Genomic DNA, 25065 nt, shown 5'->3' with positions numbered 1-25065 from the left:
TTTAGTTTAAAGGCTAACCTATATTTTTCTCCCATCACTGGACAAGAGGAGAGGAAAATTTCGACCACCTTGCTTCTTTCACTGTGCAAAGGGAGCTGCAAGATGAGACGACTCAAGGCACGACTCCCTTTCCCTTTTCTTGCGGGCTCATCCCTGGGAGGCACAGAGAGAGTTTTGTCTCTCCAGCACCATGTTTGGCACGTGCAAATGAGAGGACAGCATTTACCTTTTGATGCAACCTTAATTCAACATTTCTGGTTGTCGAGGCATTGGAGCAACGAAGGCAGCTCAGACAGCAGGTTGCAATTCAGCGTCAATCCATCAACCCTGTAATACACTGTGCAAGCAACAGGCAGGCTGATGAAAAGGAAAACAGATGAAGTGCACACTAAAATAAAGGTGTTTTCTTAAATCCCAAGCTGCTCAAGATAACTAAAGACTGTCATCCATAAAAAAATGTCTCGTGACCGCAACAAAAAGTAAACTCTGGTGCACCAGCACGGATTTGAATTGCCAGTAATTCTGTCAGCATGGGGACAACCAGTACTCCCAAGTATATTAAAAGTATCTTTGAAATCAGATACAACGTGATTATTTCCACAGTTTTGTGCATATGGAATGCAACTTTTAATTATTAACAAACAACTAGTCTTTTATTTATGTAAAGTAACACAGGCACCGTCTATTCTCTGCTTACAAACTGGGAGCATATTGTTGAGGTGACACAGTTTTATGAACATTTACAGCGTGCTCTCCGACCACAGTTGTACTTCAAAGCTCGAAATGGGTGAATTTTTGGAGCACAGAACAACCCAAAGTAAGTTCAGAGCAAGTGGAATGGCAGTACCACTTAGTTTTCACAAACCTGAAATTTAAAAAAAACTCAGGCTCAAAGCCATCTGCTCCAGGATTATGGCTTTCGAAAGAAGGAAAAGCCAGGAGGGGAGAAAATTTACAAAAGACACTGTAGGAAAGCTCAGTCAGTAATAATACCTGTATTCTATCAACAAAGCCTATTTTAAATTCAGAACACCCCTATATATCAAATAACTTCAAATATTTAGGGTATATAATTTTATTACTGTAAAAATGTTTTTAAGTTAACAATTTTTAGTCATGTGGATAATCACTGCCTAATAATTCCCAGCATAGTCTTCTGGGATTAAGATTTTGCAGAATCAGATCTTGGTCAAGTATTTAATAAATATTATGCTAACTGATGCTCAAAAAAACTGAACTCAAAGCCCCATGGCATAGCAGTGGGAAAATACTATAGTACTCCATGGAGTTTTGAGGGGAAAGCAGAGCTTTTATGAAGGCAACAGCTGGTATGAGAACATGCCAGAAGACCTCAAAATAATAATAAATAGCGAGTTAAATCCCAGACTTCGTGTTTTTAAAGTTCACTTCTTTGTTTTCTTTTCTAAAACAGTTGCTCCAAAAAATGTCAGTTAACTGAACTTATAATGTATTTGTTAAAAATAGTAAGATTTATTAAAAAAAAAAATTAATCAAAAGATAACTGCACTGCAACTGAGAAGAGACTCCTGAGAGCTGCCACTTTTGAATAGCAGGCATTGCAGCTTTGCCTCTCTGTGTCTTGTGGAGATTTAAATGGCCTAGAAGGATGCCCAAGATTCCAAGGGTTGGTCCTCCTGCCCAATCCCTTTCTGACAACTTCGTCCCCAGCTGGAAAAAAAAATTTATACATTTTTTCTCCCTTCCTTGCCGTGCGAAGGGTACACGATGCTCCTGGGAGCTCTTAACACCACCTGATGCACAAAATCCAGGCCTTTCATTGAGAGCAGCATTCCAAACCCACTTCTACCTTATTTTGCTCTTGATTTGTCTGCAGAAGAGTCCTGCTACAAGGAACTTGCCAGTAGGAACTTGATCACTAGTTCCTTGAAGTGAACAGTGAAGTCTCAAGTGTCCTCTATACCTCTGTAAAAACAGGGCTCATTAAGAAGTTTAATTAATAGCCTTGTTTTATGGACACTGGAAATAAGATTATTCACTCCTCGTTCTGTTTGGGTTCCATCCTGTGCCTGGTCAGGCCAGCATGACTGTCTTCACCTACTCAAGTAAATTACAGTGACCTGTGAGTTTCTTTTTCCACCCCCTGCAGAGGAGGAAAACCTAATGTTAAAATAATACATCTTGCACTTGCGAGAAAAAAGTGATCTGCTTTGTGTCAGTTCTTCGTTGCTGTGAGAATGAACTCCAAGAGCAAGTGGCAGCGTAAGGAGAACTTCAAGTACTCAAAATGCAATTTCATAAGTCTCCTTACTATTCTTAGTACTTAGGACTATTATTCCCCACACCCCCTTCCCCATCCTTTTCCCTCAAGCTCATTTTCTAATTTTCCCTCTTCGGCATTTGTACTCAATTCTATTTCAAGTTGTGTGTGTGTAGGGTTTTAATTATCTTCTATTTTGGGGCATTAAAAGATTCTGAATCATCCCACCTTCTGGGAGATTACTAAATCCAGTGATTATCAACAAAAACGCTGTTGAATGCCTATTATCCATGTTAATTATTCAATTAAAAAATATGCTGGAGCCATCAGCAGGACACTTCCATTTCATGGTTGAAGGGAACAAAAAAAAAAGAAAAAAAAAACCTTTCAAAATTGCTCTAAAGCAATTATTTTAAAACTTGTTTTTCAGAGCTAATCTTTCTCCAGTCCCTTCATGCTGCTACAATAAAACCCAGTGCATGGAGATCAGTGGATGTGGCAGCCCATGCAGAAACCAGTCAGTAGATGCAGAGACTTTTCTTGGACACCCCATGAAGATAAACCCCTAATTTGTACTCTTTTTCCCTGAGTAGAGTACATTTTGTTTCTGCCTAACCTTTTCAGACACATGGATGCTGCCAGACTTTGGTATCCTGACACTCTCCTGGTTTCAGCATACATTTAGGATCAGGAAGGTAATTTTCAGCCTGATCAACCTTACCACCATCAGCAGCTCAGAGTCTTTACAGTGATTTCTCCTCTTTCTAGCACTTCAACCTTTATTTTTTCTTTCATTTTTTAATCTTGATTCTGCAACCAGAGTGCCTCTATGCCATTTTATCACCTGGCTACAGTCTGAAATGAGTTGCCTGACAAGGAAACCCAGTACCAGGTAGAAAAGTAGCCCATGATGGAGTCCTTTCCCAACAGGGATTTACTCCAGTCCAAGCACTCACTGAAATGTGCTTCCTCCCTGTCGAGCTGGCCTTAATTCAGAGACGCCCTTATACTCCATCACCACGGCAAATGAACTCCAGAACTCTAAATCCTACCAACAAAAGCCTGGGTGCATTTCAAAGGAACCTTTTTATTTCTGGGATCTGCTTCTGGCACCCGAGGAACGAGAGTTAGGCAACATAAGAGCAGCTTGCCAAAACGAGTAATTCCGAAACGATCCAACCCAACAAGCACCACGACACGGAGGTCTCACATCACCTGTCTGAGGTTGCCACTATCAGAAAATTCGGCTGTTACAAATAAAGGTGCTCTAGAATGCAGACTTCAGAATGGAAGCCAACACAGAACAGCACCTACACATGCTCTGCTTCAAGGAAGGGTAGGAGCAATTAGCTTTTTCCCAAGAGGGGGCACGTGCAGGAGGCCCGTTGGTGCCTCGTAATTCCAGGTGCAGTCTCTGCCCACCCTTCCAGCAAAAGCAACGTGGATGTTAACACGGGGAACCGAGCAGATAAATGGGAGCCAGCTGTGTGTGATGTAAATGAACGGGTCAGGGATCACCACGAAAGGGCCCTGTCACGCATATTTGTACACATATTTTTGTCTGTATTTTTATGCGTACCCATATAAATATACTCACGTGCTTTAAAAATACGAAACTGGGGTGAATACACAAACATCAGGCTTTCTATTTTCAGGTGCACTGACATCTGCAATACAGACACGAAAAGCCAGAAGGGTTAGGCCAACGACTATATGCAACTCGTGACTTAATATGAGAGAACTGCGCCTGGTGCCTGCCTGGAGGGTCTGTTCTTCCATCTGGGGCTAACTGGGAAGGTTTCTGCCTCCCATCTATTTCCAGCCAAATGTAGAAGCTAGGACTCCAGCAGACCACTTCAACTACCACAGCCACACTTGCTTTGAGCTGTATCCTTCCACTGGGTCCCTCCACACCTCCGTGCAGATGGCACAGATGAAACACACTGGTGCTCCACGGAGAAAGTTCTCCATGTAAAGCAGAGAAATGGCTCTTCCCAGGCCAACCTGAGAAGGATTCTGCTCAAGCTACTGACAGAGAAGAAAACTTCCATTCAATAAATCCACCCACCAGGCAGCTTCACACAGGTTCAGGTCAGCTAATGGGCAGCATTTCTATTCCCTCCTACCCAATGCAAAGAGGAACATCAAATCAAAAAATTTAAAAAGCCTTTAACTATTCTGTTTAAACTACTATTTTCACCCCCATTTGCTTCTCTCAGTTGCTTAACTTAAAAGAAAAAGGCAAATTTTAATGCAGATCCACTGTGTGTGTGTGTGTGTGTAGATGCCTGACACGCCCTGGTGACTTGTTTTTGCAGGAGCTGCACAGTAGTCCTTGTGTTGCCTCAGTAACAACTCCTACACTGGGATACTTGAGGAAACCAGGGCACAACTTAATGAGGACCATGGCACGTAGTCTGTGGTCCTAAAGCTACTTCAGCAGTGTCTGGGAGGGGCCTGTTTACTTCTTACCTTCACATTTTCAAAGAGAATATGAAGCAGACTGTGTCCCACGTGCAAATCCCAGCGCTGTGCAGAGCAGGGTGACACAGGCACTGGCACAAATTATCCCAGAGAAATGCCCAGAGTGCAGGTATTGGGTGTGAAGTTTCTTCCTACATATCTTCTACCTTGTTATTTTTTAACCCTGTCCGAATGTAATTTATGAAATCAAATGTTCTGTAAGGAAGAAAAAGAAACCCAAAAAATTAAATAAAGTGGGGAAAGAAAGAAAAGCTCCTTTTAGCCTTGAGAGAGAATAGGGAAGATCCTGGATCCTGTGAGGAAAATATCCCAGTTCATTGCCCATGAGACTAGCGATGTTTTACAGTTCCCAAAACCACTTTCTGGATTTCATGTGCTGCCTTTGTAACACAGTTAGCCTATACTGAAGGGGAACTGGTGAGCTGCAGGCACACCATTGGTAGCAAAACCAGCAAGGCAAAAAGCAGGACAGATGCTTTATGAACAGCAGAGCTGGATGTGACAGGATTCTCAAAAGCTGGTAGGGAAAGTTTAGCAAGTAAGCAAGCAAACAAGCTGATGTGTCTTCTGCTGGTTGTACCTTTTTACTCTTTGCAGTAGGATTCTTATTTATAAAAGCTGTTTACTTTTCCCCTACTCAAACAGCCTAAAGCTGCCAGACCAGTCTGGTCTGAATGCTCTTTTTTTTTTTCTTTAGTGCCTTTTTGCTTTCCTGCTCAGGAAACAGGCAGAAGATGCAGGCCAGAGAGCCAACTCAATAATGATTTAATGATTTTTTTTTTCAAAGGTAGCCAGTTCCTAAAAGGATTTGAAGGGTCAATAGGTGTCAAAAACACGATTTTCTCTGGAACAACTACAGCACCTCTTCACATTTTTACAGTAATCGTTGAGGACAAGACAATACTCTTGCAATCAGGGGGGGGGAAAATGAAACCATCTACAGGAGCTGAGAGAGCTGATGAGTAGAAAGCAGCACCTCCTTTGGAACGAGATTCCTTAGTAATGGTGAGCCCAGGTCTGGCTGCTGTTTATTTTTATAGTATATTTCAAATTACACTCCAATTTTAAGCATTTATTACTCCTTAGAGATGGACTTGATGATAAATTTCAGTGCTGGCTCCAGAGTGCCCATGATTTGAAGGGAGCAATCCCTTCCTTACAGAGAGACAGGCCTTGACACACTGAGGATTTTAGCTTCGTGTCTCACATTTTTTTTTGTTTACAAAAATTGTATAAAGAGAAAGCAAAGAGGGGTTATTACATTTTCCTTACTCTCTCCTTCCTCGAGCTCCTGGTACTCACTTTAGTCTACGGCAGGTTTGATTTTTAATTGTTAAAATTTTTTTTCACTATGTGTTCTTTTTTAATAGAAGTCAACTGCATTAGTGCTTGGAAAGAACTACACAGAAGGCCAACTAATTAGATCTCCTCTTTATCCTCAGTAAAAAATCTGGACAACACCTGTAAAGGGTATTCTATAGTTATTTATAAGTACTGATCACAAAACAGCAACATAAACTTTTCTCTGGATTTTATCATTTTACAAGTGCCCAAAGCATTCCCTTACCTCTTAGTCTCAGAATACAATGGGAAAATGTATTCATTTGAAACCTTTCTGAAACACAGAAAAAATTATTTTAATTGAATCCTATGTATCCAGATAATCGCTAGGAGTGACGTTTTTTCTGAATTCACAAAAATAAAAGGTAAAAAAAGTAGTTTCTCTCAAAAGAGTTGCTTGGTTTTCATTCCTCTTTCTTACATTAGCGGAATTTCTCAGCCATTTGTTGTTTTCTGCCACTCAGATGTTTTACTGAAATGGATGGCAATGCTACCAGAGAGCTCAGCTGAGGGAGAGAAACTGAAGTAGTTCCCTCAGTTTTACGTATGCACGTAGATACACTTACAGGCTTTTTAAAAATCTGTACAGATACTTAAAATGTATTTCATCTACGCTCTCTCAGCGGTTCTGAGTGACAGCTGCTCCAGCTTTTAAGTACAAAGGAGAGGGATAAAACAATCCTTAACAGTCTTTAATCCAAAGTATTCTTCTGAGGCCTTTGAAAAGCTAAGCAAACACAGTTTTGAAATTTATCATGATTGTAAGGGTCATTTACCACTCTATGCAAAACTGTGGCATTTCTTCATTCCTGGCATTAACTTACATTTCTCACAGTGTTTTCTAGTGCACGCAGCAGTGCTTCCCCTTACAGACCTGAATCTGTAAAATAAAAGATATGCACTCATTTAGCACATAGTTTAGTTGTGGTTCTTTGACACTGGTAACTGAAAAAAAAGGGTGAGGAAAAAAAAAAGGGTCTTGAATTTATCAACAGATGAATTCTCAAAGCAAACCTGAAGAGGAGAGCAGCAAAGGAAGAAATGGGATTCATCGCCAAACCCAGCAGATAATTGTAGCAAAAGCATATTACAAAGATGAGTCACACAGAAAGGGATGAAACAAAAAGCAAAGTGTGAGGACGGAGATACCGCTGGAAGAAAAAGCACACAGAGCTCGATAAGACACACAATGCACCAAGTCCTTTAAGCGCTCTTAACACAACCAGCCAAACCTGCTGTCTCTCAGTTCCCAAACACAATTACGCCCTTTGATGAGCAAACAGCGCTATTACGTGCCATCCCTTCGGTCTATCACACACATGCACAGTCATCAGTTCGCTTATCATCCTCCCTTAACGCTGCCTTCCGAGTAAATTACCACACGGCTTTCCAACACGGCTTGTGCTCCCCCTCCACGACACCACACGTCGCTGGTTTCCAGGCTGCTGCCCTGCCCTCCATCTCAGCAGCACGTAGACAAACAGAGCAGCCTGGCTCTGGGTTTCCACACAGCACCACAGCACGCTTGTTATTTCCTGACTGCACCCCGAGGAAATTAAGGAATGGCTTCTCTAGTGGATCGCGGAATACCCCTGAATAGAATTTTTTAGCAGTAACAAAGTTAACAGGTAACAGTTGACAATGTTCTCCCTAATGACTGAGCTGGAGACCTGTTGCTCGCCAGGCGTGCGGCGTTTCTGCCAGGAGACAGCAGTGGCATTTCAGAAGCTGCTTTAGAGCTGAAGTCCACAAAAGCATCAGCACAACTTTGCCAGACTGCACCGACACGGATTCACGGATCCCACTGGCTCTGTCCTGCCACAGCAGTTGGGGATGGTCCCGTGCGGGGCCAGGAGTTGGACTCCATGATCCTTGTGTGTCCCTTCCAGCCCGGCATGGACTGTGATTCTGTGATCCCACAGGCTCTCCCTCACTCAGCACACGCTGCAGAAAGCACATTTTGATGTCTGACCCACAGCAGCTCCAGAGCTTTCCACAGAGCATTCAGCTTGGGCAGAAAGTGCCCTGGATCTTTCAGCATCCAAACAACAGCCCACAGGCATGTTTCTACCGCTCTGTGCAAACAATTAGCGCTAAATTGTTTCAAATCTCCTGGCAATATGTTCCTAACTGGGAAAGCTACAGTTGTTGCAATGGCAGCTTGGATTTACAAGGTAATTAGGTTGACAACGTTCCCAAACCTACTGTCATGCCGGAGTGCAGGTCACTTCCAAGCTGTGCTGGGATACACACAACCTTCTGGGCTCACCATTTCCAAGGAATTAGAAATAAATTAGAAATAAAAGGGAGAGTTGTGGGGTTCATTCCTTTTCGACCAAATTTGCATTGAAAAATCTGCTTTTCATAGAGTGGAATGGATGCTCCTGATACACAGCAGCTCTAGCTCTTCTCTCCAAGAAACAAAACCAAGACAAACGACTGCAAGAAGAGTGACAACAGGCAGTCCGAATGCTGAGAAATAAAGACACACCATTTCTGGCCAAGGAGCAAGGAAATACAATAAAAACCCACGGCACACTCATTTTTTTTGTGTCAAATAACTGCAGGACCATTACATTTTGTGTAATTTTACACAGACAGACACACGCATGCATCTAAAACTACAGTAATATATGATAATAGAATAGTTTGGGTCGGAAAGGACCTTAAAAAATGACCTAGTTCCAAACCCCCTGCCGTGGGCAGGGATATGGTAAGACCTGGCTTCATGGCCTGGCTTTGTAGCTCACCAGTGAAGCTTTAACTGCTTTTCTCTGTGCAATAGCAACTAACAACCAGTAAGCGATACTATGTACCATAAACAGAGAGGAATTTTCCCCAGGAATTGTCCCCAGACAGCCTTTGGAAAGTTACTGGTTGCAATAAGAACTAATATATAGGCAGGACATTCCCTTTTCCGCCTCATTGCCCTCTCTGTGCTAATAAAATTAAATGACTGTTCCAAAGGAAACGCTCGCCGGTGTCTTATTATTTAAAAACTGTCATAACAACACAAGGAAAAAATTAACAAATGCAGGAATGTAGCATGCAGTGAACTGTAATGCAAGATTTAAATACAATCAATATGTAATTAGAGCTGCCTAGAAGAGGCAATACTTTTCAGACGGTTGACCCGAAGGGTATTTTTTCTTATATTTAGTCTGAGACATTTCCCTTAAATGAGATTTCAAAGTGCAGTGTTATATTATTACACAAACACAACAAAGCAAATTCTACTGTAGCATGTGGTGATTGAGCTATCAAGACAGGTTCAAACGCAGTCACTTCCCTGCTAACTGCAAGCTTAGCTAATAAAGAGAACATAAAAGCATCCCCTTAGCTTTGTGTCGCTATTAATTTCCTAAAAAAACAGCACACAAGAACACTTTCAATCACTGCTTTTACTAGACAACACAGCACTGTTGACAGAACACCAGCTTCTTATGGAAAAAGACCCCAGCACTGCAGTTAACATCCAGCATAAATTTAACTGTCTGCTTGTCTGGTATGATCACCATGGCACCCAGATGCTTTCTAGATAAATATGAAGACACAATCCCTAATTCAGAGTGCGTGCAATCTGTCAAGGTAAATTTACACAGGGGTAAACTGGTGGGGAGCAGGGATTTCGAGTACAGATTTGCACAGGGGTCAGAAACATTAGGCGCTTAAAACAACCCCAAACTTTGCTTTCTTTCACACTGCATCTCGTTTTCTGAGAGCTTGTGATACCCTTGAATCGCACAAACAAGCTTTGTTTCGTAATGGAAGGAAACAAACTTAGAAAGAAAAGAAAGATTGATTGGTTCTTATGTAAACCCTCGTTTCCTGGAGCTGAGCTTTCAAGCAAAACATTAAATACTATAGTTGCATAGCAACCTCCCCACCCCCAATTACAGGTGGACCTGTTGGCCACTTCCACCTTTCCTGTTTCTCCGGGCTGCACAAACACGGCGCTGGAATAGGTAGGATTTATGTCAGCAGGGTGAATTTCCTGGTTTGTGGACAGCTTGTATTTAAGAAAACAAGAGTCCTACCCAAAGCAGCCTGAGGTGGAAACCCTGTGATGTTGTGTGTTTACGTATTCCAGTAGAATTATGAAAATGAATGGCATCTGATGTCTTATAAACTTATTTTTACACCCTCATCTTACGATGATTGGATTACTCAGCTAAGTAAAAGCCATTTGAGTGCAAGCAACACTATGCTTAGACAGTCAATTTTTATTTGCTGCTAATCGCTAACATTTTTGGAAGCACTACAGTATCACATCCAACGATCTCAACTAACACTAAATTTTGTATCGCTGACTCTTAAATGAGAAATAACTGCAATCAACGCTGCATTTTTAAAAAGGCTCTGTCTATGTCTTCACAACCAGAGCAAGCATCCACCAGAGAACAGCTGAGGCTGAACACTGGTGTGCAAAAGCACAACAGCAATTACAAATGAGTATGTTCCGCCCCACCTCGTTTTGTTCTCCCCTTTTATTCGCCGGATGACTGCTACGTTAAATATTGGCAAGTTCCCTCCTTGGTTTCCAATCACCCTTTGATGCCTCTGTTCTCCTCCCATACGCTTCTGCCTTTCTTATCAGCTGCCAATACCCTCAGACCCGAACCGCGCGTGACTTTCTCAAAAAAATAAGGTGAAGCCGAAATACTTTAAAAATGACTCATCCGCTGCAAGCGGTGACTCAACAGCGGGATTCACAGAGAGGCGCTTCTGGTGTCCGAGAGTGACGCGGCGGGGAAAACTCCTGGAATTAGACACAAGAAGAGCTAAGTTAGTGCCGTGCCATTTTTTTTTTTTTTTCTGTGCTTGGGAGGCCGCCAGGTCCGCGCTGCTCGTCCAGCCCGGCCCGAGCTGTGCCTGGTGTTCGTCTGCCACCTCCCGGGGGAGGCAGTGCCGGGACATCCAGTGCCCAAGAGCCGGCAGGGACGAGCCCAGCAGCAGCACATGTAGTAGCCGTCAAACGCATTTTGAGTCTGCTATTTGAGGACGTTACCTCATCTCCCTCCCTCCCTCCAGCTGCGAGGATTGATTTGGACTCTCCACTTTAACCCAGCGCACAAACAAACAGCATTTTTCAGTTGGGGTGGTTGTTGTTGCTGCTGCGGGTTTGGGTGTTTGGTTGGGTTGGTTTAGGATTTTTTGGCGTTGGGTTTTTTTTGTTTTTGTTTTAACTTTGCTGTGTGATTTGAGGTTTTCGAGATTTCTCCTATTTTTCTGCCTGGAAAGTCAGTCTGGTCAGAGCTGATGGGTGTTTGTCTCTCTCTGATTTTTCACACTGATCTATCTGCACACAGACCACACAGCCACAGCACTCAGGACATGCTACACTCACTGAAGGTGCATTACAAATGGGACATCCAGAAATACCTGCCCACAAATCTTAAGGAAAAAAAAACCCCAATGGAACCTTGCCTTAGAAAATATCCAGTTGTTGGTTTAAACAACTTAGAGCACCACGTTCACTGCTTAATGGTTCATCCTTAAAATACAGCTTTGAACAGAGAGATCCAGCTTCAGATTTAATTTCATTACGGCAAATTTTCCAAAGAATCCTCAAGGTAACATTAATGAACACTGAGGAACACCAACACTGATCCACAGCAGCAAGCTGTGTTATAGAAAGGCAACAGCTACTTACACTGGGAAAGAACCCTGCAGTGAGAACAGAGCAAGATTTAAAAAAGCTTGTTTGGATGATGTGTGGATTATTTATACTTTCCTTGGAAAGCTGCTTACGAAAAATAAATGAGGCAATACTGTACTAAATAGCATTAAATGATAGGCAATTGAAGCAAATGAATTGATGTTGAGGAGGCTACACTTCAATCCAGAATTTTAACCTCTTATTACACTATTAAAATACATTACTGCAATATGTAGTCTGCTGTAATTATTTTCAACTAATCACTCTATTCACTAATCCACTCACCTTTGTTTTCTGCTTACATACTACATTTCTAAACTATTTTCAATCCTTAGATAAACTAATTTTAAAACCTGACAAATTTCTCTCTGTTCTGGGAAAAAAAAAAAAAAAAAAAAAAAAAAAAAAGAAACTTCCTTTCACAGCATTACCCATACATCATTTACCAGTGCATGTCACTGGTCCCCTTCTCTTTAATTTCACAACAGGCTGTGATCATGAGGCCTGATTCATTGGCAACGGGGGACACAGCAATTTTGCTGTTGTTATAACCTGTATTTCTGTTCCTCTAATCCACACACCTTTCATGATATACACTGTAAATCTCTGCTTGGATGCCACATCTACCCACAGGAATAGTTTCAGACACTGCCATTCCTGTCAGCTGAAAGGTTCCTTACAGGGCACAGATTTCTGCTGACCTGTGGTAATATAAACTTAGAGTGCCACCAATTCCCATGGGGTTGTCAATTCAGAAATACAACAGGCCTGATTATGGGTTCTATGGGGAGACTCAAGCACTGCAGAGCTCTCAGCTGAGGAAACAACAGGGCCCACCGTCCCCCTGGCCAAGGCGGGGTCTCTCAGTCTTCAGGTCACCATATCTTCACCCTGTGTTTGCTGAAACTCATCTTGGAGGATGGGGGGACAGCCCACAGCCCCCAACAGCATGGTGACAACACGGGGAGGGACAATCCCCAGCACCCTCTGCATTCAGTCAGCACTGACACGTAGGAATTAACGTGGCGCTTCCAATCCAAGAGCTGAAAACCTTCTCTCCAGCGTTGAGCAGACGTAATTACATCTGTGAACGAATCCTTTGGAAAATAAGGTTGTTGGCAGTTAGAGAGTTGCACTGAAAGGGTTGCACAAAACCCGTGATTTCGTAACTAGCACGAAAAAATGATCTGCTGTGGCAGCTGAAATCGCTTGGAAGACAGGCATGTCAGTTGTTTGATAACCACCACCCCAACTGTGAAAGCAGTTCCCTTCCGAGTTTGCTTCACTTACAGTTTGCCAAGACCTCGGCACGGCAGCCTTTGGGGTTCAACACCTATTTGAGATCTCATTTTCTTCCAGCTTTAACCGACACGTCATTTTTGTTTCTATTTTGCAGAAATACATCAGTACCACTGAACTGTAGGCACAGCAGTCTTCACGACGTGCAGTTTTCAGATTTGTTTTTGATTTCTGCAGCGTTCCCTCCCAGAGCAGTGGAACCCAGGGAAGTTTCCCTGTGAACTCATAGCTTGCCATTAAGCCTCGTGCCAATTTACTGAGCTGAGCATGAATCACCACGGCACAGCAGGCATTAACAGTGTCCTCTTGCTCTGGGACCACAAACCATCAGGAAATTAAAAGTGCAGCCTTTCTGAGCAGACAGGCCTGTAATCATGTCCTCGCTGCTCCAGTTACCCCGGGAGGGGAGGCCTGGAGCTGCTCCACGGGCGATGACGCGGCTTCCAAAGGGAGGGGAGGAACAGCCCCATCCCAAAACAACTTCTGGGCTGAGCAGAAGGAATTGGTAACTCAGGATTTGTTGCAAGCTTAGCTGCTGCACCCTCATTATTTGCTCTCATGCCATCAGGGAGGAAGCTCCAAATCAGGCCTGTCAAATGGGCCAACTAACACGAACTTCCAAGCCAGGGTACTCCTGTATTAGGCCCAAGTTTAAGTTACAGAGAGGCCAAACCCAAGTTAAGCTAACCCTGCTGTACCTAAACGTTAAATTTTAAAGACAAGGAAATCTTTTCAAACTGACTTGTTTTATTATTATTATTATTATTATTATTATTATTATTATTATTACATGGGATGAGGGAGCAAAAGTCTTAATGACATCAGGCATCACTTATTTTGCCCATCACTAACTTGTTCCAAGATGCTGTTGGTGCTGCCACCTTCCAAAAACACCTTTATCACTCTATAAAACTCAAGGAGTCAATCCCAAAAACAGAAGCAGATAAAATTAGAACAACCCAAAGGGCCAGAAAAAGCTTCAACCAGGCCAGTGCAGACAGCTGACACTCTGCAGTCCCATAATAACGTACCTGTTGTCTAATTAGGGGTTTCACCAGCACTGCTTTGAGCAATTTCTTTGAAGGAATTGGCTCCTAGATGGGAGATGGAAAAACAGTGCACTGATGAATTAGAAATGCAGGGGTTTGGGGAAAAGAAATTTTAATTATTCATCGAATATTTTCAAAAGCGAGTCTGTTGTGACACGGAAGGAATAGCCCCTAAAAAACAACAAATTAGGCTCGTGTCACAAAATCACTGCTCTCCAAGAACAGGGCAGCTTATCTTATCACCACAGATCAACAGGCACGTTTGTACTTCCGCTCTGGAGAACCAAAACCCCGAGAAGAAAAATGTTACTGCACAGATGAGTCAAGTAAGGGTTTATTACCTGCTGCCTTTTCCTTTTCCCGGGTGGAGCTTCAGGTTACGCCCGATGTTTTCCTTGTGTCCTCTTTCCACACGTTTCTGTGGTTAAGAAAGTGACTGTTGTTGGAAGATGAAGCAGAAAGGGACCCACAGCACCAGCACTGAGACGTTTCACGTCTCTCTCTGCATGACTCTTACACAATTTTAAACCCACTTACACTGTTGTTGTGAGGGCAGCTAAGTCAGCTTTCACCCTGGCACCTGCCAAGCCTCCTCCAGTGATTTTAATTTATTTTTTTAAATTATTTTTTAATCACACAGCACAGTTTTTCTGCAGCGGCTGATTTCGTAAATTTATGCAGCTTTCTAACTACAGATTCAAGGATTGCCTCACCTGTCCCACCCGATCTCCTCCCACAGCATCCCCCTCGAACTGTTCTCCCCTCGACTCTGCCTTCTGGGCATGGTTCAAGGCCTAAGCCCCGTCTCATCTCGTTGGTTTTTGTCTTCTTTATCGCTTTTATCAGTCTCTTTCACGAGTGCGAGCAGCCGCCTCTGCTTTCATCAGAATCCTTCCCTGTAAAGAACCTTCACAACGCGCTTTCGCCTGAGAACTTCCAACACGAGTTCTCTGTCTTAAACACTCTCAAAATGCTCAAGTCTAAAACAAGCGAAGCACTTGATTTTACGGCTACGCCAAAAAAAAGAATAAAATAAACTTTCCGAGGTTTCCGAGGCTCTCCCGGGGTAACCGGGAGGGGGGGTGGGGGTGGGGCGAGCGATGGGAGCGAGCAGCGACACCGCGGGGCGCCACGGCCCGGCCCGGCTCGGCCACCCCTCAGGGGCGCGCGGCGGGGCTCGGTCCTTCCCCCACAGCCGGAGAGCGAGCGAGGGAGAAAAGGAGGAAGGAAAATAAGGAGGGAACAGGGATGGAGGGTGGGCAGGAGGGACTGAGGGCGGTGTCTCCCTCATGGCCGCCCCCTCTGAGGCTTCTTCCGCCCGCCCCCGCGCGCGGCGATGACGCACTTCCGCCTCCCCCCTTCCCCGTCCCTGAGGCGCCGCCGCCATTTTGCCGCTCGGTCGGAGCCGGGCGCGGCTGCGGCGGGAGCAGCGCCCGAAAAGGGGCTTTGTTTGACCTCGCTCGGGGCCCCCCCCGCGCCCCACAGACCGCGCCATGTCCGGAGAAGGCAGCGCCGGAGACCAGGTGAGCGGGGGAGGGGAGGGGAGCTGGGCGAGCCGCGCCCCGGGGGGAGCGCGGGCCCGGCGGGGCCTGGGGGAGCCTCGCTTGTTCCCGCTCCTTGGGCACGGCTCGATCGGGAGGAGAATTCCCAACCGGATTAGCTTTTTACAGTGATAACTTGTTGTGTTGGGTGAAGCGAGCGCTTGCCGTTTAGTGAGCGAGGCCTCTTTAACGACGCGTTCTTCCTCCCCCATAAAGCGTTATGAAAACGCGTTTACATTAGAAAAAAGTAATTAAAATATGCTTATTAAATTAAGAGACTTCTTGGTTGTACGGCGCTGATATCCTCTAGCGTGAAATTAACTACAATTTCAGTGGAGTTTGGCCTGTGGGTTGTGGGGTTTTTTTAACATGTATTTACCATAATTTGTTATTTTTATAGGGGGGTGCAGTCAGGGTGTTGTACATTATCTTTTTTTTAATCTTACATAACTGTGAACTATCTCCTGCTTGCTGGCAGAATGTCTCCAAACTGTTTTTTTTGATTTTTTTTTTTATGTTTGTTTGTTGGTTGGTTGGTTTGTGGGGGTTTCTTGTTTGTTTGTTTGTTTGTTGGTTTTTTTTTTAAGCAGCTGGGATTATGTTTAAAATCGGTGTCAGGGGGAGAGGTGGGGGTGGAAGTTCCTGGCGGAGGGAGGAGGGATTGGCGACACAGTCACGTGCCTGAGTGGCCACGGTAGCCTTCAAAAACGCTTAAAAATTTAAGCTGACGGCTCGATGCTTCTTCAGGGAGCTTTTTCTTTGTAGAACGCCGTTTTCTTTGTATTAAAAAAACCCTAACACTTTAATTTTTGTGTGTTTTACCCCGAAAGGGTAAAACCAATCCGCTGGAGGGGGTGGGTGGGTGTAGGAAGGGCAAATGCTCAGAGTGTTAAAATATCCGGGTTTGGCCTCGCTGGGAGAACATCCCCAGAATCGCCAGCCTTTGTGCTCCGAGCTGGGCAGGTTAGTCAGGTGTACTTGGGGCACGTATTGGGGTAAGAGATTCTTCAGGATGGTTCATTTCATTGCTGCGAAGAAGTAAGGATATGCTGCAGCAAAGTTCTGTTGGTGCTGGTGTGTAATGTTTCACATTTAATATTCTCATTTTTATATATATATATATTTAAAATACGTGGATGTTTCAGTGCGCAGTTGAGCTGTTGGTCAGAGCAGTGTGTGTGTGTTTCTGTAGCTTGTAACACGTTACTACTTAACTTTGAACAATGCTGACTTAGGGTTTTATTTTCATTTGCAAGGGAGTGTTTGACATGCAGAAGGCTGAATCATTATCTGTAGAGTGAAGTAGAAGTTACTCTGTGAAGTAACAGCTGCAGTGCTGTCACAGAGGGGTCTAGCTGTCAAAAATCTGTAAATGTTTACTTGCAGCCCCCAAAAGCACCTAGTTTAACATATGGCCTAGGGGTTGGTCTATGTGAAGGGTTCTTTTGCCCCCTGTGATTGATGTGTTAATGTTGGGTGCACTTTAAATAAAATAAAAAGCTTTTGTAGAGTGAGTTAAATTTTTATTGTGCCTCGTCCCTGCCCCACCCGCAGCTGCCGCGGGCTGGGTGGGACCCAGCGAGGCGCTCTGACTTAGCAAACATTGTTCTAAGTCCATAAATGTGCCCTGCTGTGGGAGGCTGGAGCCGGGCAGAGGTTGGGTCGCACCTGGCTTCCCTGTTTCGGGTTTCATTTGCTGCCTCCCCGAGCGGCTCCTGGAGTTTTGGGGGCCGTTTTCATTGGCAGTCACACGGGTCGGGGTAAAGGGGAACACTGCACGGTTCGTTTGCATCTGCCTCGTGGGTAAGATGGAAACGTGGTCAGTGTTTGACTCGCTGACGTGCAGGGGAGTCTGCATCCTGCTTCTCAGAGCTCAGCCTTTGGGGGGACTTCCCAAGGCAGCCAGGGGAGTAACAGATTGTCCTGCTGCCTCCAGCAAGTACAGAGCCCTGGCAGCGGGGGAAGGAAGGGCAGAGCGGAATGCTGGATGTAGGGAGGGAGGGAGAGTAAAGGAATTACAAAGTTTAAGATCGAGGTGGGCTTTAGGAAGCTTTGTTGTACTGGGGGCAGTGCAGCTGAAAGGTGGCTTTACTGCATTTAGGCCAAGCTAAAGTCCAGGAATTGTTGGGCTGCTCTCCTGGGTGGATCAGGAGCCTGAGCTGTGTTATGTAGGTTGTCTCCTCCTTGCACTGTTATTGTAGAACAAGATGGAGCTGCAGCCATCACTTTTCTAGTGTACTGAAAAATCTTGCACTGTGTTGACTGTGCTGGATCCAAATTAACTCTGCAGAACCAGTTGAATGGTGTCAGGACTTCAAATCTGTTAGACCCCTGCCAGACACGGTCTTTAACAAAACAGAATTTCCAGGGTCAGTTTTTGGAATACCAAACACTCAGCCCTCTCTGTATCATAGACATGCACATTCGTAGACTGCAAGGCTGCATCTGCCACTGTTGGGCAGAACATACCTCTAGAACAGTCTACTCTCATTTCTTGCTGGGACTTTTCTTCCTTTTTTTCACTTCTTTCTCCTTTTTTTCACTCCTTTCTCAAGTTCGTGTATTGTGGCCGTTTGAGATGGTACATCATGAAAGTTTCTGCATTCTAAATACAATCCTAAATGTTGTAATTAACATTACAAAAATTGATGTCACTGAGTGCAGGGCTGAAAGCAGAAGGTTATTCTTGCAGGTTTGTGTGGGTTTAACATCTCAGGAGGAAACATTTGAAGGAAACTTCTCTAAGAACCTATTTTATGTGATACCTGTGAAACTGGGTTTGTTGTCACTGTTAATGTTTACTGCAGGAACAGGCTGTAAACAGAATGAACGGAAGTGTTGATGAAGAAAGACTTTTGAATTGGCAATGTGGTGGTTTTATGCTAATTACTACACAGTTGTAAATACACTATAATTTAGGTGCACTTCCAGAGTCAGTAAGTTCCAGGTATGCCAACAAGAACTTGAAGTGGAAAATGTGTCAGTCTTAAGTTTGGGAAATAGTCCCATGAGGAAAGAAGGGTGATCGTTACTACTCTAAAGCTCTCGGTTTATCCCGAGTTCTGAAACAGCCCAGATTGTGTTGGGATGGAGCAGTACTGAACAAAAGTATCCTTTTTTAGTTATTTAAGATGAATGTGCTGGGCTCTGTCTGCTCATAGTGGTCCAGTCTTAAAGGATGACATTTTTCACAGTTAAATTCATTTAGTAGCAGGATAGAAGAAGTCAAGACATTAAAAACATTTCATGAAGTGCAAGGATTGATAAGCTGTAACTGTAGGGTAGTGAAGGGATGTGTTACCGAGGAAAGGATTTTAAAACTTCCCCTGTGCACATCCAGCTATAAACAAACTTCAAGGAAAAAAACCTTTAGGCTCGACAAACCTGTACATTTACCAGTGCTTGTTAAGTTGGCTGATAATGTGTTTGAAATTGTATCCACTGGGACTGTTCCAGTCCAGGCTGTGCTGAGCTGTGCAAGAGCAGCCAAAAACATCAGGCAGCAGCTTCCGTGTCATGGGAATATTGAACCAGTTTGACTTAACTAGCCATTAAAATTTCTGCTTTTTTGTGTACAACAGCCTGTGTGTCTTGTTTGTAGGAGTTCTTACTTCCTAATTCGTGGTAGTTTTTAAATCATCTTAAACTGACCACAAGTGGAACAGCAGTTTTAAATACATTTCCTTTTCACTGCAGAAGACCCTTCTGTGGAAACAGGATGCCTGAGAACTGGATGCATTAGGTGGCGCAAATAATTGAAAGGTGTTTAGATAAGTATTTTCTTACAGTCTTTTGAAGTCAAGGTTCATTCAAGAGGCCCGAGGAAACTGTTGCTTTTACCAGGATGGTACAAAACAATTTTTCCTTGAAGGTGATTGATAAAGAACTCTAAGTAAATATTAGAACTCAACTTTGTTTCTTCTGTTTTTCGTTCCCTCTGACATTCTTTATGAGTTCAGATTTGGATTTTGTGCAATTGATGTATTTTGCAGGAAGGAGTTCCTAGACTTCTTGCTAGATAATTTGGTTTTAGGTTTTTTCAGATTTTGGAAAGATCATTTTACCCTCAAAAATCTGTTGCTATTTGTCAGTGTATACATAATAAAAGGGAAGCTGTGAGCTGGACTAGGTGGTCAGAAGATACAGAACCTGAAGTGCTAAAATAATTCCATGATCATTAGGGGGTTGTTTCTGGGATAGGGGCCTAGTATGTGAATGTACTGAACGCAGCTATCAAAAGTGTTTTTACAGTCTGTATGCAATAATTCACTGTGACACCTTTTTTTAAGGCTATGAAGAAAATTTAAAAGCCGAGATCTATCTCTGATTAGGTTGGGTTTTGTCGTAGTTTAAGCTGATCTAAGTTGGGACTGCTGAGGTCTTGAATGGTTTTGCATCCTTTATTCTGCATCGATCTGATCCTGTAATGAAGGGATTGAACCATTAGAAAGTTAATCACTCCTCTAATAGGATTATTTTTCTGCTGATTTAACTGCAGGACTGGCTTGTTACAGGATGAGCTTATGTGAGAATGCTTATCCAGGGGCAGGATGGTGGCAGTGAACACCCAAGAATTAAGTGTTCGCAGTTTGGGACGTTGCTGCTTGTGCAGACATGACAAATACATAATCAAAAGCTGCACAGCCTTGAACTGGTAACAGCAGATGTGAGGGCAGAGTGCAGATAACAAGCAGCTTTCACAACTGGGGGCAAATGTTTTCTGCCCAGGAGCTGAGTCAGGTTGGAAGTCGAGCTCCTGGTTCCCTTTTGCTGTTGGTGTGCACTCAGTGGGTATTCATCCTCCCAGCTTTGGTGTGTGGCTCCAGCTGTGTTCACTCACACACCCAGTTCTGGCAAAATGGTTCGGACTGGGAATTTGAAGGGTTGGTTCCTGCAGCGTATCAGGAGTGGTTGTTTGTGGAGGTGCAAAGTAAAGAGGTCCTATTTTCCCTCAGGTAGAAGCAGGACACTGATTTGCCTGCAGTGCGGTGTGTCCCTGGAATGTGGGTGGCTTGTACCCATCCTGAACTTCATCTGCTGCTGCTAAGTGAATATTTGCCAATTTAGGAAATTACAGTCTTTTTTATTTTCCAGTAAAAGAATGGACTTTTTGTGCTTCTTACACAGACTGAGTCCTGTATCAAATGTACAAAATTAATTTGGGAGTGCTGTAGTTATGCATCTTACCCACTTTGATTTTTTTATCAGCCTTTCTGAGGTTATGACTGTATCTGCACAGGTGAAATCAAACTCCTGGGAATCTTAACTCAGCTGATACTGCAGTGAAACAATTATTTTTCTGTCACGTGGTAAGGTTTGACATAATACAGATAAACTACTACTGAGATAGTTGAAAGGTGTTTTAGTGGCCCATTCTACTTTTTCTTATTGAAACTCAATATTTACAGTGGAGGACCCTGTGTTTTTGTAGGGTGGGGTCCTTTTTAATGTAGGAGGCATTAACAGAACTGACACTATAGTACTGCTACTTTGGGTGTCCTGTAGAGATAGTGTTTAAACCTCAGAAATTTCAGCTTCAGTGCTGTGTTCTGTAAGCTGAAATATGTGTATGCATGTCATTTTGCAAGAAATATAACCACTAGTTCATTTTATATTGTGTTTTGCATCTCAACCTGTGTAGTTGAACTTGGTATTACAGAGTCAAAATATGGAAATTTATGAATTTACTACTTTTGAGCTGATAATTTCGAGCTACTGCTTTTTAATTTGATTTTTTAAAATCAAATTAATTTGATAATAGTTTAATGTGGGACTTGATACATACCTTCAAGGTACGCTGCTTTGCACTGAGTAGTTAATGTTGGGAATGACTTGAAAAGTAAATCAATTAGTAGTGACTTGCAGGTTATTATCATTGCATCTCACAAAGGCGAGGGTTGGGTGGGTGGTGTGATTTTTGGGTTGCTGCAACAACTGCCTGAAAATGAGTCAGATTCAGAAAGTCAGTAAATAAGCTATTTGCAGTACAGGTCAAAAATATTTCATGTTTAATAATAAACTTCATATCCTTTAGGGTTGTAATTAGAATGTATTTTAAGAGGCTTGTGTATGTGTTCTTCAGATTGTAATTAGTTTTTAATCTGCTTTGTGCTAACAGTGTGAAATCCAGAAAAATATCTGGAAATGATAAAGCATCTGTTTCCAGAGGTCTCTGAAAGAAGACTTAAACCTATTCTATTACAGTAACTGTGTCAACAAGTACACATTCAATTTAGTAAAGCTTTTTTTTTTTTTTTTTTAAAAAAAAAAAGGGCAGTCTAAGGATAATTTAGTGTTGAAACTACAGGAAGGCAACTGTAAGATGAGAGATCAGAAAGAAAATATTTAAAATTCACAGTGAAGGAAAATTTCTGGCAAGCTCAGGTTTGTTCCCATGTTTTAGAAACACTGTGAGTTGGTTTAGTGTAACTCTTTGCTGGATGTCCACAAAGGTAGAAGTTGTGCTGAGAGTGCATTATCTTCCCAGGACAGCTTGTTTTCCCCATAAAATGAAAACTGAGCTCTGGAATGTTACACTGTTCACAATGTTACTGTTAGCTTTGTGATCTCTTATGTCTTCTTTTTAATTTTTCTAGACTGCTGAATATGTCCCAGAAAAAGTGAAGAAAGCTGAAAAGAAACTCGAAGAAAATCCATATGACCTTGACGCTTGGAGCATTCTCATTCGAGAGGCACAGGTTTAGTGATATAGGATTACATTTCCTTATCTATGGTCCACTCACACTATTTGGTTCTGGAGTAAAAAAAAAAAAAAAATCAGCATATTCCTTTACAGAAATCATAATTACTGTAAATGCTGTTTTGATTTTCAATTTTTAGAATCAGCCTATAGACAAAGCCCGGAAGACCTATGAACGCCTTGTTGCCCAGTTCCCCAGTTCTGGCAGATTCTGGAAACTGTACATTGAAGCAGAGGTTAATATTTTAAATTTTTTTTTTTACATTTATTTATTTATTTTTCCTTATATGACATTTCATAGGAATTTTAAGTTTCTACTTTTATAAGCATGATTAAGATAGGCACATAATATCTAGGGAAAAGGGGATTTTTAATATGCCTTGCCTTTATTTTGTAAAATAGGTACGAAGGAATGATTAAAATGAATTCTAAAGTATTGGGTCTTTTATGAGTTGATGATTGTTGCATTATGGAATTGCAACAACATTAAAACTGTTTCAATGGTATTGGAGTGCTTTAGCCTTTTATTTGCTTGTCGTGTCAATTTATTGCCTCCCGTGTCATTTACTTAGAGGACTTATTTTTTTATTTACACATACAAACTTATTTGAATGACTTTCTCTGAATATTTGGATTTTATTTTTCTTTCATTTTGCTTTTCTTAGGGAATTGAGTGTTTCTGTGAACAGTGTTTGTGGGGAGGGTGTGGGGTGGAAGCTGATTTCTGGAATGAAAATGCTGGGGAAAATGCATTAGCACAACTCAGTAGCTGTTAAAATTCCCAACAAAATTGTGTTTTTTTACATAACTGTGCAAGACTTACCCCTGAGTGCATTGGTCATTCAGACCATGTTTGATGACATGCCATGAAATGCCCTGAATAACTGGGGGTGGGGTGGGAGGAGTGTTGGTTCTGCTTTTATTCATTTCTGTAGTTGTTATTTAATCCTAATGCACATGCTTTTTTTTTTTTTTTTGTGGGCATCTTCCAGCTGCACATTTTTCTGGGGACAGATTTTCTGTGTGCCGAACTACAGGGGTGGGGACCTGTGTTCTGTAGATGAGAAATGAGCTCAATTTTTTTTTTTCCATTTCATGTGACAATTGCTGTGCAGCCATCTGAGTGGCAAAACTTCATTGTATAGTTATCATACCTTAATTTACATTAAATTTACATCTCCAGACGTGCCTGGCAGTAAACTTTGAAGATAAATAAAATTGGGGTGATGGGAATCTAACAGAAATTTTTATATTGCAGTTTGAAGTAAGGTGTTCTAGCGCAATCTGAATGGATGTTACCAAATTAAATAGATTTTCACTAATTTTTTTTCCAGCAGTTTGTAGTGGTGGTTAGAGTGTTGGTGGTTATACATGTTTGGGAGATTGTGAATGGACTAACATACAGATACATATTTTTGGTGTTGGGACCCTGCAGCCAAATCCTTTTTAGCCTTTTGTACCCTGCAACGTTTGCTGCAGGTTCCAGTGTCAGAATGCAATCTAATTTCACTGTGACATTAAATTACCTGATTTCTGTGCTTATTTAAAACCTTTACCTTTCCCATGCCTCAAATTTCAGAGTAAGAACACCTCAGAAAGCTGGTACTGTATATTGTAGATCTCTCAGCAGGAAATCCTTGTGAAGCTTCTTGTCTTGAGCCACGTTCAGAGATGAACTGACAGACATCACCTCCCTTAATCCGTAACTTTTAACTGATCTATAACCTCAGAGTACTTAAAAACATTAACTGTGGCAAAGCTTGTAACAGTCTAGAATATTGTGCTCCTTCAAGGAAGGAGCAGGTTTGGTAACCAGGTAACACGAGGTAAATTTGAGGAGGAGAGAATTGGCAGAAAGATCACGAGTTCTTTTGTGTCTCTGCCTAATTAATACACTTCAGATATTGGAGACAGGGGACATGATCCTGTTATTCAAAACAGTGGGGAAGTATGAACTGTAGATTAGTGATAGAGGTTACAATTGAAGAGGGTTCTTCTACTTGAAAGAAATGTAAGAGGGCACTTTTTAGAAATTTATCTTCCATCTCAACAGCCAGATTTTAAAAATCCCACTTAATGGCTTAATTTTCAACTGTCCTGGTTCCAGTAACATATCACAGAACTCATAGTGATAGATTTACCTACACAGCAATACGATTCTCTCTGCCTCTTTGAAGTATATGTAAACATCTGTAGCTGTAAGTTGAAATAACTTCTCATTTCCAAATTCCTCCCTAAAAAAAAAATCCACGCTCACACAGTCGGATGCTCTTGTCAGTGTTGTTTTAAGTTGCATATCATATGAGCACCTCACCTGAGAGTAAATTTAAAATGAAATGTTTCCTCTCGTGTTCTTTTAACACTTCATTTAATTTCTGAGGGCTACCTGAGGTAGAGCAATTGTTTTGAGACTTCTTTGATTGCAGCCTTAAGATGTACAAAGAATATTTGGGAAGGTATTTTCCAAATACTTTTTCCCGTGGAAATCTTAGTAGTCTCCTCCTGCTAGAAAGTTCCTCTTGGGCTGTTCACAAGTGTGGATCTTTTCAGCCTTGAGTTGGGGAAAGTAAACCTGTGGTAGATCTTCAGCACAGCTTTTGATTTCCTTTCACTGCCTCAGTGTTGAGACCTGAAAATTGCCAAATCTTTAGTCATCTGTAAGTGCATTTCTCCTGATGTCAAACAAGCATTCTATTCTTTAACATGATAAGGTTTCCTCTTTGCCTCACAGGAAGGGAGAGGAAGGTGGGGGT

General features: G+C 42.4%; 1 protein-coding gene across 1 annotated transcript in view; it reads left to right on the top strand.

The window, feature by feature from the left end:
- Window positions 1-15438: 15438 nt before the first annotated feature.
- Window positions 15439-25065, top strand: part of CSTF3 (cleavage stimulation factor subunit 3) — a 43740-nt gene continuing 34113 nt past the window's right edge. Inside the window, exons 1-3 of the mRNA XM_027905345.1 lie at window positions 15439-15594; window positions 22209-22310; window positions 22453-22548. Coding sequence (XP_027761146.1) covers window positions 15565-15594; window positions 22209-22310; window positions 22453-22548 — 228 coding nt within the window. The 5' untranslated portion in view covers window positions 15439-15564. The remainder of the gene's footprint in view (window positions 15595-22208; window positions 22311-22452; window positions 22549-25065) is intronic.

The sequence above is a fragment of the Empidonax traillii genome, unplaced genomic scaffold, assembly GCF_003031625.1.
Source record: "Empidonax traillii isolate 1590-97213 ecotype Southwest subspecies unplaced genomic scaffold, ASM303162v1 scaffold1145:size269165, whole genome shotgun sequence".
Lineage (NCBI taxonomy): Eukaryota > Metazoa > Chordata > Aves > Passeriformes > Tyrannidae > Empidonax > Empidonax traillii.
The sequence above is the reverse complement of the archived record's forward strand: the minus strand, read 5'-3'. Positions and strand labels throughout refer to the sequence as shown.